This window comes from Amphiura filiformis, chromosome 1, assembly GCF_039555335.1.
Source record: "Amphiura filiformis chromosome 1, Afil_fr2py, whole genome shotgun sequence".
NCBI lineage: Eukaryota > Metazoa > Echinodermata > Ophiuroidea > Amphilepidida > Amphiuridae > Amphiura > Amphiura filiformis.
The window spans coordinates 94343571-94360872 of record NC_092628.1 but is presented as its reverse complement, the minus strand read 5'-3'; the positions used below and the strand labels follow the sequence as shown (position 1 = coordinate 94360872).

The window sequence follows — 17302 nt, the reverse complement described above, 5'->3', positions numbered from 1 at the left end:
CCATTCCAGGCCTTATTCTTACCCTTTTTCTTCCTATTTTTGCTGGGTTGAATAGGCTGGGATTCATTGCAAAATGCAATATCCAGTTTATGCAGATACAAGAACCACAACTGTCCAACAACATCCTGAAAAGCAACAAACATTTGAACTGAATGAGCTGAAAGCTGACAAAGTTTACAATCCATAAGAATGCATGAGATTTAACAGGTAAGGTCCAGGAATGGGCTATTCCAGTTGAAATACATACACCCCCTATGGAAGACATGACCTTAATATACACACAGGGGGTGTAGATTTCAAATGGGGATACCTGAATGGGTAACTCCATTTGAAATCTACACCCCCTGGGGGAGAGATTATGGCCATGTCTTCCAAAGGGGGTGTATGGATTTCAACTGGAATAACCCAATTCGTTAATTGGGCCCTTTGTGCTGTCATGAGGAAACATCATGTTGGGTGGCCTAGTGATATGCATCCAAGTCCACAAATGTTTAATGTTACGCTGGAGACTTGGGGTTAATATTTGATATTTCATGAACATGTAGTGCTCCTGGAGCACAATTTACTAACTTCATACAGGGCAGCTATCATAATTATATTCTAAAACTGAGATTTCAGTTTTCAATTTCTGCTTCCCTTTCCTTTACCTTTCCCATATACACAAAATTAGAAATTACAATATAACTTCCATTCAGTAGCAATAGAATTGATAACAAATACACAATTTTGAGTTATATGTGGTGCATATCACATATTTTGATTCCAAATGCATTTTTGACATTTATGAAAAATCAGAACAAAGGAGAATACCTGGGACTACAGCTAAGTGCTGCAATCATTCATCATTGATTTAATACAAATTTAAAAATCACCAAAAAATCAAAAGGGGCAAAACTGCAATGTGTTCACTTCGGAATATATTAAAGATTTTTAAAATTCATACAAAATCCTTGTATTTTTAATAGATTAATGAAGCAAGTTCTGCCCTCTTTTTTCTTTCTTTTTTAAATTGACCACAAATGATTGCAGCACTTGGCTCCAGGTCCAATTTTGATTTTACATTTTTGGTAGGAAATCGAGGAGTGTATTTTGGCTTCCAAAATTGCGTATTTATAGCAGGCATACCTTAAGATTATCTTATTATGACACTTGAAAGACAACGTTTAAATACTTCAATGCATGCAGTAATTGAATAAAAGCCACACATACTTAAACCATATGGCGACCAAAACATCCCAAGTAAGAATAGAGACACTGTGAGGTCAGTAAACTTGTTGTGCTTAACATTCACTATCTGCAAATAAATTTTTGTAAGGGCTCATATTGAAATACCCTACCACATTTTCACACAGAAAGAAGGCAGGATTCCCCCTAAGCTAGCGCCTCAGGAAAGCTCAGTCATAAAAGCGGATGGATTATATGCATCAGTGATACACCCTGCCCAGGATTTTAACAAAGAAGGCTAGCACAGGAAAGCTGCAGGATGGCGCACACTGTCCTGTGTAAGGGAATTTCAATATGAGCCCTAAATATTTTTTCATACCTTCAGTCTTGGTGCTACACCCATATCAATCAATGTCTTAACCTGAGCCTGAAGTATCAGCTGCATAGCCTCATATTTCCAAGCTCCGGGTATGACTTCATATTTGGAGAACAAAATACAAGTGCAAGATGTTAAAATCTAGGGTTGAGCTTCATTCAGTGATAGCATCAGGGTTATATTTAGCTAGCAGAGTTTGAGTGCTGGGCAGCAATTTGCAGAAACTTGATGATTTAGTCAAATTCACATGTTGTTTGAATTTGAGTGACCAGTGGACTCCAGCATTTAAATCAACATACTGGACTGCCCTCAGCAGCTACAACCATGAACAGCATTAGTACTCTTTGACTCTAATGGGCATGTAATCTACATGTTGGTTTGGTAACCCTAAAACACCCCCATCCCCCACACACCTATACTTGTAAATACCGCCGTAGGATTTTCCAGCCAAGGACCATTAACTTGGATCTATCTAAATGAGACTTTTATACTCGAGATTCTGCATCACAATCCAAAAAAGTCCTGACTCTACACCGGCGAATGAGACATAGTCATGTGCATTTTTACCTCATTTGCAATTTTCTGGTAAGGCAAACGAACCGAGGATGTCTGTGGTTAGTGTGTGTCAATTATTATCAGAGAATATCCTGGTAAGAGTCCTTATTTGACAGTGTTTACAATGTTGCTAACAATGTATTTTATCAGTAACTGGCAAGTGGCAAATGTACTTTATTTGGTTTTCAAAATTTTAAAACAAACACAATAATATTTTAAAGACAAAATAATACACTAATATTTTAAAGACAAATATCTATAAACCCTGCCCTGATACAAATTTGTGTTTACTTTTTTTGTGGAACTGCATTTTGATTGGTAGTGCTGCTTTGGTAGTCTTGTGACTTTGTTTCTTCTTGATTCTGTGGCTGTGCATTCCGCTCACTTTGGTTGTGATCAAGTCTTCTCCTGCATCCATAACCTGCATGGTCTATAAATAAATAAAATTGGATACATGTACCATATTGTCTGTGATAAATGCTCCCCCTCTAATATGCTACCTGTGATTTTTCATTGAAAAGGTGACCAATATGCAAAATATTGTGTGAGTAAGCTTGCAACTGGCTTCAGTATGATCAGTACTGGCCGTCATGATCGCTAAATTGCATGAACAAACCTATTCTAACTTACACTTATCTAGTTCATTACCAAATTGTAGTAAAATTTCACTAAGTAAATCACATTCTTACTTAAAATGCATTAAGGGGGTACTACACCCCTGTGGTAAATTTGTGACTATTTTTGCATTTTTCTCAAAAAATAATAACACACTAGTAATAAAAGTTATGTATATTATTGGGGCAAGGAACCAAATTACTACACCGAAATTTCAGTGACTCAAGACAAGCGGTTCAGTATATATGGTCGGAAATGAGGTACATCCTAGCGGTACCTTATTTCTTATCATAAATAACGAACCGTTTGGCTTGGGTCACTGAAATTCCAGTATAATAATTGGAGACCTTGCCCCTATAATATACATAACTTTTGTTACCACTGTGTTATTAGTTTTTGAGAAAAATGCAAAAATAGACACAAATTTATCGAGGGGTGTAGTACCCCTTAACAGATTTAATTACATACATGATAGTGTTTACGATGATAATATGCGCTGTTATGTGGGACTCGTGGGTGCCACCATATTAGATTTGAACTCTCAAACAAACTAGAAGTGAGTAATGCTTTGGAATTTTAGCTCCGATTTTAAACGTCTTAGTAATTGAAAAATGTCCCCCTTTCGAAAAAATTGCATGCCCCTGGGGCATTTATTACAGACAATACATATACAATACAATGTATGTATAAATCAATGGCTTTGATTCAAAGTGCAAGTCTTTTTTTCAGCTCTTTAAATATAGCACTTGCAAGAAAAATCTGAAATTCAAATCATAGGGAGAGCCTGCATAGTCAGGTGCATTGTGTGTGAGACAAATGTTACAAAGCAACACTAGGTCATGTAGTATCCCAGTCCCCATTGGCCACTGCACATCTGGGACACATCTTTATTTTGTGGATTAGACTCCACAGACACGTTGCTCATATTAGGGAGCAGACTTCCCTTTTGTGATAAAATATTTCAGGTAAAATCAGAATGGAAAAAAATGAAAATTTATGTAAAATCAGACCTTTTTGGATGGCCTTTTCCTCTAAACCTGGACAAAATTAGGCTATTCCAGTTGAAATCCATACACCTCCTGTGGAAGACATGACCTGAATTTCCCCCATTTCAAATGGAGTTACCTGAATGGGGACTCCATTTGCAATCTACAACCCCTGTGTAGGAGATTAAGGTCATGTTTTCCATAGGGGTGTATGGATTTCAACTGGAATAGCCTATTCTATGTGAATGGGATTTTGTCCCCTCTGAGCATGAAGGCTGGTTATGCATCTACCTAGCACAGGTGAAAGCCACAAAAAAGCTACAACATGTGTGTCATCCCTAGAATGCAACGGGGGTGAACACATTTTATCCAAAACATCACCACATGGTCAAGGCTAAGATATTGTTTACAATTAGGCAACAAAAAAAAACCCTGTTCTACAGGCCCGATCGACCCAAAATTTGCGCTTTGGAGAATTTTTTTAAAATTTTTACTAAAATCATGTAAAATCAGTAGTTTTGGTGCCAAAATATATAAATGTTGCCTGAAGATTTTTAGAAAACAATTTTGCAAAAAAAATTTGTCAGATTTTGGTGAAATTTTGGGGTAATTTTAGCCTCCAAAATTAAAAAGAGGAAAAAATCCCAGACTGATCGACCCTACTTGAAAGGTCCATCCTCCTGTAGAACAGGGTTTTTTTTGTCACCTTAGAGGCATTTTTTTCACTGCAACAGATGCAGCGGCAGCCGATTTGCCGTGTGCTTTCCACAGTTATACTTATAGTCACAGGTATCAAGAAGTAGAATAAAGCCAAGAAAAAGGCTAATCATAGCCATGAATTGCAGAACAGAACAAAAAATTGTGTGGAGAACTAACAACACAACATCTGTCTAAACCGAAACAATGCCCAGAAATATGATATGGCGCTGAGCCGCTGAGGGTTAGATTGGATAACTACCTGTGATTGGGTGTCACATGTATTGCAGTAATATAAGCCATCCTGCTCATAATAATCACCTGACTGCTTACAGTTGTTACAAATAGCCATGGTTGGTCCTCCTGAAGGGGGAAAATACAGGTTTAAAAATGTGATATTTAAATTTGTGCTACAAAATTGTTTCTATAAACCTCGCATTCAAAGATAAATGAATATTTAATTGCCGGATTGCGACCATATAATTTAGGAACATTTTGGGAAAGGAGAGGAAGTGAATTCTTACCAAATTGAACTCTAGCAGGTCATATTCTCCCAGCTAAGAGCTCAGCACCTTAGATCATTTGGCCCTCTCACCCTCAATTCAGAACTAAATTTCCTGACAATTTATTGAGTATATTAATGTCCAACTTTCTATTTAACATGGGTCTGCATTTTGTCATAAATTACAATGAAATTTAGTAATGAATATTAATGAAATAGCTGTCACCTCGCTTGCTTTCTGATATTAAATATTTGAGCAATTTAGGTTAAATTTTCATTTTTTAATTGATTTGATGCTAGAGCATAAATTAACGGCTGAAGTATAAAAAAGGTTTTGGCAATTCACTTTTTCGATAAGCGCCCGAAGCCCGAGCTGAGAGTGAAGCCTGAAACTTGTGAAGATACAAATTACAATACCATGAATACCGTACAAAAAAACCACAATAACTATGTCTAAGCTTCAGTATGATACAGACATAAGCATGTTATAAATGTGTAAGTTGTATAATAATAACAAATTATAATAATATTAATAATGCATTGTATTACACTGTGTCGAGGGTGACGAATTCTGCATGCACAGAGTCAATTTCAAGTAAGCTTAAATTTGTAGTATGAGTTTTGCTGATTTAAATGCGTTCTAAGTTCTAACGTCTGGACCAAAAAACAGAACAAATACATTCCACGTATCTCTTACCTGATATGAGATTTGCAGGGATAATATGATGATCTTGTCAATTTCTGTGCACTGTTTTAAAACCCATGCTTGATTTCAAAATTGATTTTGCATGAAGGAGACGAGCTGTATTTAGTAATGTAAACAGATTTTTTTCATTTTTTCATTTCCGCCTTTCAAACTCAAACACGGAAACTGAAAAAAGAGTGGACTTCGATCTTATTTATCAAAACGAAAGCACAAGATTAAATGGGCTTGTAGAAACCGACCATATATATTGTAGAAGAGTAACTGCAAAAGATAAACAGAGAATTGCAACATGTGACTCATGTAATGCCTGATAAGCTTAAGCTTACTGAATTTACTCACTCACTGTCAAGTGTAAGTCACAAAGTTATAATTTTGTATGCCACATGTGGTATAGGATATAAACGCTTTTGTAACATTTTGATAGTAGCATGATAAATAGTTAAGTTTATAATAATAATATTTTATTCATTTTTATTTCACTGTGAGTGTGAGTACTGACTACTGCAGTTCCAATAATTGAAACTCCCGGCTCCGACCGGGAGTTCCAACAGGTGCTGTGTATGTGTTTGTATGTGTTTAACACGGCTGTGTACTCTAGCCATTGTTTCTTTCTCAAAATTGAGTTTTTATGATATGTTTGTACCTTGTTATGTTTTTTATAAATACAAGGAATGAAAATCCAGATTTGTAAACTCCAACTGCAATATTTTAAGGATTTTATTTCACTATTCCACTCGTGTTTGAAATTGAAAAGGAAAGAAAATCTTTGTTGTACCAGCAAGGTACACGCGCGCATAACAACTCATCGCGTTGCGTGTCGCGCAATTTTTAACGCACAAATCACGCATAACGATACTGCTGACGCTTATCTGCATGCTTGTGGCGCATCTTATGGAAACACCACGGAAGCACTGATTTCACAAAAACCTAGTGGTCAAATGGCTCCGTTTTAGCTGATAAAATGTGGGTTTTTCAAGTTTTTCCCCGATTTAAATATCAAGTTATGAATGGATTTCGCTCAAACTTCTCAAGGGGCTGTGGATTTACCCGATGTTCACGTAATATAAGTTACAAAAAGCGAAAAATGTCGCATTCTCCTGTGAGATTTGATGAAAGTGCAACATGTGACCACTTTAAACTTCAACGGCCATTATTTCAATGTTCATTTTCTCGGTAAAATGACGATTTAGGTACACGATAACTCAATAAATACAGCAAGCAAATATGATCATCGTAAAAAGCATGATCGACTCAAGAAACGGTTTTCTCATTTTTTTATATTTTGGTCTATTTCCGATTTTGGGCATCATTTTGTGCAAATAGGCGTTTTTGAATTTTAAAAAGTTCATTTTGATGCCTTATATGGTCAATATCTCAAAAAATAAGGCCAATATCAAAAAAATAAAAAACGTTTTTGGAATGGAGCCTCAAGATTGAGCTAAAAACAAAATAAAATATTTTGGAAAGAGTGTTTTTTGTTATGATGTACCTAACAAATATTGCCAAAAACTCACTTTTTGTGATTTTCTTCAAAATTGTTGTTTTTACCCCAAATCTGTATTTATATTAAGATTTATTGATGTCTTGCCTTCATAAAATGTATACTTTTATATGTTTTTGTGAATAATTACAAAGTTATTGCACTTTTACTACATGCATGTCTGAGAGTACACAGCCACCTTAATGTGCATTCACATACACATTTAGCCGTCGGTACGAAGAAATCGTTGCTCCAAAAATGTTTGCAAATTACACATTTGTAATCATTTGTCAACCACAAATATTATATGAAAACACAGGTGAGCAATGTATGAATATATGGAGAGGTCAAACAGGTTGTTAATTATTGTCAAATTTAATATTTTGCGACATTTATAATGAAAACAATTAACACTGAAGACACCCTATGAAACCTGCTACAACTTGAGAACAAGTCCTCAAACGTTTGAAATTTTTAGTTACTACAACTGTGACTACTGTGACTTTTTTGATGGAGAAATCACAACACGGTGATCGGTATACATTATACAATGTACATGTAGGACGATTTCACGAAAGGTCATTAGATCAAACCTGTCTCCAGTCAGTGAATTCCCTGCGACCGTGTGCAGAAATACTCCACCGTCGCTTATATGCGGAGGGTTGGGTTCTGGGTTGGGTTGTTTCAGCGCACGTACACAGAAATTCTGACTGTGGATTCCTTGCGTCCACCGTACGCAGTTGATCCACTATCGAAAGTTCTGCATAGGGGTCGCAGAAGATCCACTGGTGGATCATGTATTATACATGCACTATGCCAAAATTTGTCTGCTGACAGCTGCGATGTGGAAACATTATAAATATGACAAAAAATTAGGTTTAAAAAAAAATTTAACAATTTCATATTATAAGATCATATGGCTTTAAAGCAATAATGTGTGATTTGCTCACAATTTGTCTAGAATATCTACTTTTTGCACGATTGTAAAACTGTGAAAGCCTGAAGTATTTTAATCACTGTAAAATTGAGTTATGATTATAACCCGGGATTTATTCACCAATTTCCCATAGAGCTCCACAGTTAATCGGCTAAGTGATTCTCTTTCATTGTACCTCATTGTTTTGGCTTTAAAATGATCAGAAAACCTCATTGACAGTTGTTACTAATATTATATGATCATTTTTAGCGAAGAATAACAAAATTATATTTGAACAAAATCATCAAGGAAATTATACATTTGGCTTTAAAATCAATAGCTTTAAAGTTGTTTTTTCTGCACTGTGATCTATTGAAATGGTACATATTATAAGCCAATATGTAATTTTAAACCGGAATTTCTCCCCGGAATTTCTCATCATGATTTTGCATTTTGCAGATGTTAGATGGTCAATCCTAGTAGAAACTTGGACACACAATGCTGATTCACCTGAGATCACAACTGACTGGAGAACCAGTAACAATTCCATTAGATGTTGATAGGGGTTCAACTATTCAGAGTGTTATCATAGATTGCTGCAACCAACTTGGTAAGTCACTCATAGATTGAGAACCAGTAACAATTCCATTAGATGTTGATAGGGGTTCAACTATTCAGAGTGTTATCATAGATTGCTGCAATCAACTTGGTAAGTCACTCATAGATTGAGAACCAGTAACAATTCCATTAGATGTTGATAGGGGTTCTACTATTCAGAGTGTTATCATAGATTGCTGCAACCAACTTGGTAAGTCACTCATAGATTGAGAACCAGTAACAATTCCATTAGATGTTGATAGGGGTTCTACTATTCAGAGTGTTATCATAGATTGCTGCAACCAACTTGGTAAGTCACTCATAGATCGAGAACCAGTAACAATTCCATTAGATGTTGATAGGGGTTCAACTATTCAGAGTGTTATCATAGATTGCTGCAATCAACTTGGTAAGTCACTCATAGATTGAGATAGATTGCAACCCACTTGAGGTATCAATGTATAAGGCAAAGGACTTTCACAAAATAATTTGGTGTAGGAGGCTATTTGTTAATTTGTTTCAAATTTGTTATTCATTTTTTGTAAAATTGCAATTGCAAAGGCTTTCTCAACTCATCATAAAAATGGGGAGGCCACTAATATTTTTGTTATTTCCCTAAAGCCCTACCCCTAACTTGAAGAAAGTGTTTGCAATGTGTTTATAAATGACAACCTAGAACTTCTTAACAATAATAACAGGTTTTTTCCCCAAATTTCTTAGTAAAATTACCAAAAAGCAACAAAATCTTGAAAAATGTGCATTTTTTTTGCTTTGCTCATGTTTTTGTTTTTGTTCACAATCAATGCCTACAACAACAAAAAATTCAAAATATCTCTACAATACAAAATCTTGGTCGGCCGGGCACATTTCTTAATCTAATAAGTATTTTTTTTAATTAATTGTTTTTGCATTTCCTCAGACATTCCTTTGAGGAAGAATTTACAACTGAGGAATGAGAACGACGAGGTTCTACCTGAGACGGAGACAATATTCACCTGTGCTGTGAGAAATTCAGATACATTGTACTTAACAAAAATGGAGGGTAAGTCCCACAACCAGATGTATTCTAATTGTACTCTTGTCTATACTCTCAACACAAGCAGGAACTTTAGAGATAATCTATTGCATGGTTGAGATTTGGTCATCAAGAAACTCTCTCGCCGAGTGACCTCAGATGACCGTAGGTCTTCCACCCAGCTGAAGGCCAAAGGTTTTGGTTGTTACATCAGTGTTTCCATGTAGCTAAAAGTAATTTTTTTAGTGAACAAGATTTAATTCAGTGTATTAAATGGATTTAATTTTTCTGAGTTTGCAGTGAGCCCAAATTTGATAATAAGAAAATCCCTTGCAAAATTCACATTGAAAGTGCTGGTAGGAGAAAAGAGAGCTAAGATATTGTAAAACATGATATTTTTTGCAACATTAAAACTTTGCGTTTTAGAGAGAACCCATGCTTCTGTGACATGAAATTTTCACCAATTTTTGCAATTCCTTAAAGGAGTATTTTGTGATCCTAGCATCCTCTTTTTATGACATTTTTCATTAGATATCAATGAAAAAAGCTTATTCCCAAAATTTCAGTTGATTCCGATTTTGCGTTTGCGAGTTATGCATGATTATGTGTATTACACTGCTCCATAGGACAGTGTTATAATTTTCTTCTGGTATACCAGAACGTAATTCAAATTCCATGATGTTTAAGCTTAAAGAATTCATCTGCAAGAAATTTTTGGTACATAAACATTATGTAGCTAGAGGTTTCCAGTGGGGGATGAGGCTGTGGATCACGAAATGCCCTTTTAAAGGCTATCAACTGCACTCCCAAAATTGGTGGAATTTTTATGCACACAAACATTTCATGCTTTACTCTACCCTCTATTAAGGCTAATGAAAATTGATTTAATTTTTCTGTTGCCCACCCACCCACATCACTCTTTCTTTTTTGGCCAAAACTTTCATTATTTTCATGAAAAAGTAAATTATCTGATAATTAAGATGGAAAATATTAAAATGTCAGACATGTACGTCTTGCTGATGATCTTTTCACAATTTGTTGCAAAATGATCTAAGCATTAATCCCCCTGGTTTAACATGGCTTGCATTGAACAATCTAGGTACAAATGAAATACTGTAAATTAATGAACATAGAAAGAGTCACCTCATAACTCGACCAACAAATATATGTGACAGAAATTAAATGTCATCAACTTTCATTAGCCAAACACAGAATAAATAAACCATCATCCATCCTTTAGTATACTGCCATCTGTAGTATCAAACAACAGAGAAGAGCATAGTTCAACAGCAAAAATGGGCTATTCCAGTTGAAATCCATACACTCCCTGTGAAAGTGTCTTCCTTGGGGGTGTGTGGATTTTAAATGGAATAGCACATTTCACAGCAGATATTGAAGTCTTCCCATAGTACATTGCAAGCAAGTGAGCTAGACATGGCTCAAAATAAACAGGCACCCAGGAGTTATTTAACCAATTGTCATCAGGGGCTTTGCAATAATTATTAGCCCGGGGGTAAAATTTCCAAATGGCTCACCAAAATCGTCCCCCCCCTCGGCCTGCCAAAAATCACTTGCCCCCCCCTTTGGCCTCCCCCACAAATTCTTTGCCCTCCTCCCCCCCCCCCCCCCCCCCCCTTGCACATGCCAAATTTTGGGCTCCCAATTTACAAACCTTAAATGATCTAGATACATGTAGCCACAGCAGCAAGCAAGAAAAGCAGTTTCTGTACGGTTTTCCTAAGCCTTTTGAGAGTGTTGTATTTAAATGGCACCCCATGAATGTGTGCCAAAATCGCTTGCCCCCCCCCCTCTCGGCTGGCCAAATATTGCTCCCCTACCCCCCCAATTTTACCCTCCCTAGGGCTCATAATTATTGCACAGCCCTTAAATACATTTTGGCTCCAGTTCACAACAAAATTCTGTGAGCCAGGCTCTACATTTAAAAAATAGAGCCTCTTTTTCTTAAATCTTGTTTGCATATTTATACGGGGTAGATATTTATATACTGGCATTAATACATAAGAAAAATAGGTAACAAATAGCAAGGTATTAAATATTCAAAAAGCTTTTTGTCATGAAATTAAAGGAATAACTCATATTATTTGGCTAAAATAAATTAAACATCATGATTATGTAAATAGCACCCTCAATTTTCACACAAGAAAAATATGAATAATTTTATAAATAAAAGAAAATCAAATCAAAATGTTAAAATTAGCTAAAAATATGTGTATATTGGTGTGAAGCTGTGACCAGTATTGTTCAGATCTGAAATTAATTTAATGATGTTTTGTTAGAAAAAGATGACATAAGGCTGGGAAGATGCCCGGGAAGATGTATTTCTCTAACGCGAGCACAGGTGTGTACAGGCAGTAGCAAAATGATACCCATCAGTTTGGATGGTTATCTAAAAGGCTGCTTCTTCCAAATACAACATAGTGTCTTCTTGAATGACCATAATTTATCGCTGTTTATGATATTAATCAACAAATTATGAGGATCCTATGTTGCATTGTGATGTGACAGTCATGTCCATATCACTGGAAACTGATGGGTACCAATCATTTTGATACAGCCTGTATACATTACCCTTGAACAGTACTTTAGGTAATTATGAAAGGCAGATGCACTTGTCAGTATGTGTTATCAACATATTGATATCTGCTCTAATAAGCACATCTGCGACATATTTGCATGACAATATTAATAAAATGCTGAAAATACCATGTCAAATATATGAAAATTCTGTGAAGGGGAGGGGGGTGTTATAATAGAATTACTAGTTAGTATTTACAGTGGTTTAGACCCAGAAGGTAAAAGAACCAATTCGTTGGTAATAAGTTATGGTCTTTTTAGGCAATTTAGAGTTATTTTGTTAAATTTTATGCCGGTATAAAATTCTGCAAAATAAAAACACTAATTATACCATTATAATATTTCTATGGGGGTTTGGAATGAATGCACAATCGGTCTTATGAAGGTTTGAAATTAACATTTTGCTGACTGATAAGTTAAAAAATAAGATTTTTACAATCCACTCTGCTGTTTAGACACAATAACTGATCAACTTCAAACTTGGTATGGTGATAGGATATGGTGGCCTGATGTACTGTGTAGTTTTATGTAATGTTATTTGCATATTTATGAATATAAATGACCTCATTTACATATTGCATATTACAACTGTATTTGTATTTACAAACCTTTGTTATTTACATACCTTTGTGTGGGCCACCTTAATTACGAACCCCCGGTACGAACCACAGCAATTTTTGTTTTTATTTATGGAACTAAAATTGGGCAGTTTGGCTGTCTAAATGTTGAAGATCCAATCTGAAAGTACATTTTTTAATTCAAATTTGGTATTAAGCAATTCTTATTTTGTGTTGGTTCAGTTCAATTCAAGAGGATCAAGGAATGAGTCTAATGTCAACAATTTTCCATTTTGATTTAAATACATATTATTCATTCTCACTTTAAAAATGCTATTAATCATGATAAGATCCAAACCCCATTCAAATTGGATTTTTGGTTACAAAGTTATATATGTATTCGAACAAGTTGCATTTGGATTGGACATATATGATTCTCAAACTTTAAAAACAAAACAAAAATATAAGAATATATCACCTGTTTTTACTCAAACTTAATATTTGTGTCATTGCAACCATGATTGTAGACTCATTCCTCTTGATATATACACAGAATCAAGTAACACCAAACAGGCAAAAATATAATTATGTACAGGTAGGAAAGGACACGTAACACCAAACCAAACAAAAACAGGTATGTCATATGTTCATTAGCTGACGAGAATGGAAAGTGTGGCTTCTATATAATTATGAAACCTTAAAAATGAAGGGGCGTATTGGTCTCCTGCTGCGAATACGACCCTCATTATAATTAGACCATTTGTACCATTACTGTGTTATAATTATACATGGTTTCTGTAATTTGGTAAACAAAACATGGGAAAATTAATCAGCACTTTGAACAACAAGTTGTAATTTGTGGATTATGTGTCAAAAGTAACACCATAGTATCAATAGGATATTAATTACACATTTGACTCTTGGTTTTTAGAGAAAAGGACTAAAAGGAGCTCATTTAACACTATTCTATTACCCCCATCAATTTCGTGCCATATGGCACGAAATAGCTTAATATGCATGTAAAATAAAATTTACACAAATAAGGTCTTATCTTTTGAACAGTTTTGATAATTTATCACTTCTCTATCAACAAAAAACCATTTTTCCTACTATAACTACCATTTACACATCATAAAATGGTTTAAAATGTTGGAAACTTGTATATTTAACCATTTTTAGGCCAAATTTTGCCCTAAAAATAGCCCAAAATTGTCCATAAAAATTTTAAATATAGTCCAAATTAACTCGGATTTCTTCTTATTATTTGTAGAAACACGGCAGTGTATTTATAACTGCATAAAAATGCCACATTGATGTACTCATACACTTCAAAAATGTAAATTAAAATATTTTTTTCATCATATTTGGATATGAGCTCATTAATTATTCATGAGCTAATTTGCATAAAATTTACATAATTAATGATTAAACTTATTTTTCTACACTACAATGCAGTAGTTAATATGATACCTCCACATCACTCAAATGTTTCATTTTACATTACAAGTTAAAGACACTATCAGTGATTCGCTAAATCAGAAAATTAAAAAGAAAATTCAATGAAAATCCAAAATTTGCATTTTTTTGGCCCCACACATATGTGGGGATTATGTTATCATCTAGATGGTTGCCTGGCTGTTTGTTTCTTTGTTTGCTTTGGCTGCCTGGCTGTCCGGATGGAAGCAAATTCATTAATCTACTCTGCATCTCCAATGCAATAACCGATCCACTTCAAACTTGGTATGGTAATAGGATATGGTAGTCTGATGTACTGTATTTGTTTTTTGTCATGTTATTCGCATATTAATGAATATTAATGAGCTAATTTGCATATTTTGCCTAAATTTCCATTAATCCACTCTGCAGCTTAAACGCAGAAACCGATCAACTTCATTATTATGTCTTCAGAATCTTGCATCCTATACTTTGTGCATATAAACCTAGCTGTCCGTGCACAAGTTGCCATGTATGTCTCTTTTGGTATGATTTTTACATTTTTTTTGTAAATCGTGACATGCTATAACCAAAAATCAACATTTTTGAACAAAAATCACATTTTTGACCAAAAATCACTTTTTTGACCAAAAATCACATTTTAAGCAAAATCAAATTTAGAGCAGAAATCACATTTTTAAGCAAAATCAAATTTAGAGCAGAAATCACATTTTTAAGCAAAATCACATTTTTGATCAAAAATCTTGTTTTTTACTCAAAATCGTGTTTTTGACCAAAAAAAGATTCTGAAGACATAATGATAAAATTGGACGGATACTTTCGCATGATACCTGAATTTATCGGTCTCGCTAGAGTTTTCAAATATCACGCTCGACTTGGTCTCGCATGATATTTGAAAACTCTAGCTCGACCGATAAATTCAGGTATCACGCTCAATCCATCCAATTTTATATCAAACTTGGTTTGGTGATTGGATATGGTGGTTTGATGTGCTGTATAGTTTTGTGTCATATTATTTCCATATTTATGAATATTAATGAGCTGATTTGCATATTTTGCCTACATTTTCATAAATCTACTCTGCAGCTTAAACGCAATAACCGATCAACTTCTAACTTCAAGTTGGTATTGTGATAGTATAATGGTGGCCTAATGTGCTGTATAGTTTTTTGCATATTGTATATTATTTGTATTTGCGCACCTTTGTGTGGGGGCCACCTTAATTACGAACCGCGTAATTATCGTACGCCATGGAATAGAGTAAAGATTATAAGAACGCTTCCGTCTGAAGATCCGTCCATCCGTCTGTCCTTCATTGTGAAAAATTATAGGCCTATCCACATTCTCAAATTGTGTTTGTAGTCGCTTTTATTTATAAACAGGAATAAATGTAATAGAGTTGGTATCATTGTGTGACGTTTTTGTTCAAGTTTGTTCAACAGAAAAATGATATCGGATTATGTTTTACTTAAATTGATCATATTGATGTTATGTTTGTTAATTGGTTTTAATGGTTAAAGTTTCTTTTGGAAGAGAGAAACTGTAAAACTATACCATTGATTAAGAAACACTGTATATAATTGTTCCTGATTTTTCAATTGAGTACACACTCTGTGTGTACAGGTTATTAGCACCTATTGTTATGTCTGTGACTAATATACTCTGAGTAAATAAAATGAGAGCTAAATGCACTCAATTAGGCCAGGCAAATTTGTTGGGGAAATGGTAATATATAATACACCTACCCATCGTGCAGTGGGAGTTTTAATGATATTTTGCCAAATGTAATCACCACCTGCACCAGAAAGTCACTTTAATCAATTTGCATTGTGGGATATGATGCCATCAATCCCATGTCTAGCCACTAATCTACACTCATAAAACTAATATCATTAGATTAAATGGCCATTAAAATTGATAAAAATCTAGATATTTGAACATAGAACGTTATAATGCAATGTCAAATTGGGGGGTAAGGGGTATAATTTTTCAATCAATTTAGTATCCTTTGTGTTGTTATCATTATAGAATAAAAATTCCTTTAAAAAATGAATGGGGCCCCCAATGGGAGCTTTGATGTGAGATGCTGAAATCCGAGGGGGGGAGGGCACTCCCTCTGTGGAGGTGACGCGTATGTGTAGGGTTGTTAAGACCCCCTTTTTCACCATCGCTGTCACCAAAAGACCCCATTACCAGTACATGCTGTGTAAACCAAAGACCCCATATTTTTCCTTTAGATCTATCACCCAAAGACTTTGAAATAACAAAGCCATTTGAAGTCAGAACTAGAAATTCGAGGCTTCTTTAGGCTCTCACACAAAGACCCCATTAAAAAGTCATTCTCACCCAATGCCCCCCCATAATTTAGATCCAAACGGATCTACTCTCTCAACCAATGACCCCATATTCTGTACATTTTGGTCTCCCTGATTGCCAAAAACCATGCCCTCACACAACGTTATAGGCCCTACATGCAATGTTAAATTGGGGGGGCAAGGGGGTATCATTTTTTCAATCAATTTAGTATCCCTTATATTATGGCATTGTGTCGTTATCATTATAGAATAAAAATTCCTTTAAAAAACAACAAAAAACAGTAAAAATCCTGTTGACCCTGGCTGAAGAAAATTATAAATATCTGCAAATTAGTCTATGAGGAAATTGTAGGTCAATGAATTATGCAAACCACACAAAATAACGTTGCACAAGCCAGTGATCTCCTTGCAATACAAACCGCACAAAATAGCGTACGATACGTTAGGCGGTCTACTTGTTCTAGTTGTAAAGAGTCATACCCAGTGCCAGTGATAAGACTGAACACAACCGTATAAAGGTTATAATTTGGTCAATGTTGGAGGTGTTGGAGGTTTGCCCATATGGACTCTTAATTAATAGTGAATAATGGTCCACGAATGGCTTCAATTGGGCCTTCATTTTTATACATTTCATAACTTTATCCAACTAAAATTTATTTATTATTTATTAATTCGTCGCCCGCAAGACATAGTGGCGTATCACGAAAATGGCCATTTTGAGATAATCGCATCTGAAGTTTTTGCAACTTTTAACCGTTTGTCATACATTGCC

General features: G+C 35.0%; 1 protein-coding gene across 3 annotated transcripts in view; it reads left to right on the top strand.

The window, feature by feature from the left end:
- The first annotated feature begins 5736 nt into the window (after nt 1-5736).
- The window catches only part of LOC140158248 (ectonucleoside triphosphate diphosphohydrolase 8-like), a 67863-nt gene continuing 56297 nt past the window's right edge, over nt 5737-17302 (top strand). The window contains exons 1-3 of one of the 3 annotated variants that reach the window (XM_072181364.1): nt 5737-5951; nt 8456-8606; nt 9513-9635. In XM_072181364.1, the coding sequence (XP_072037465.1) occupies nt 8495-8606; nt 9513-9635 (235 nt within the window). In that variant the 5' untranslated portion in view covers nt 5737-5951; nt 8456-8494. Of the gene's footprint in view, nt 5952-8455; nt 8607-8702; nt 8904-8927; nt 9003-9512; nt 9636-17302 lie in introns of those variants that run through there. The other 2 variants (XM_072181380.1, XM_072181389.1) reach the window with 2 other exon arrangements.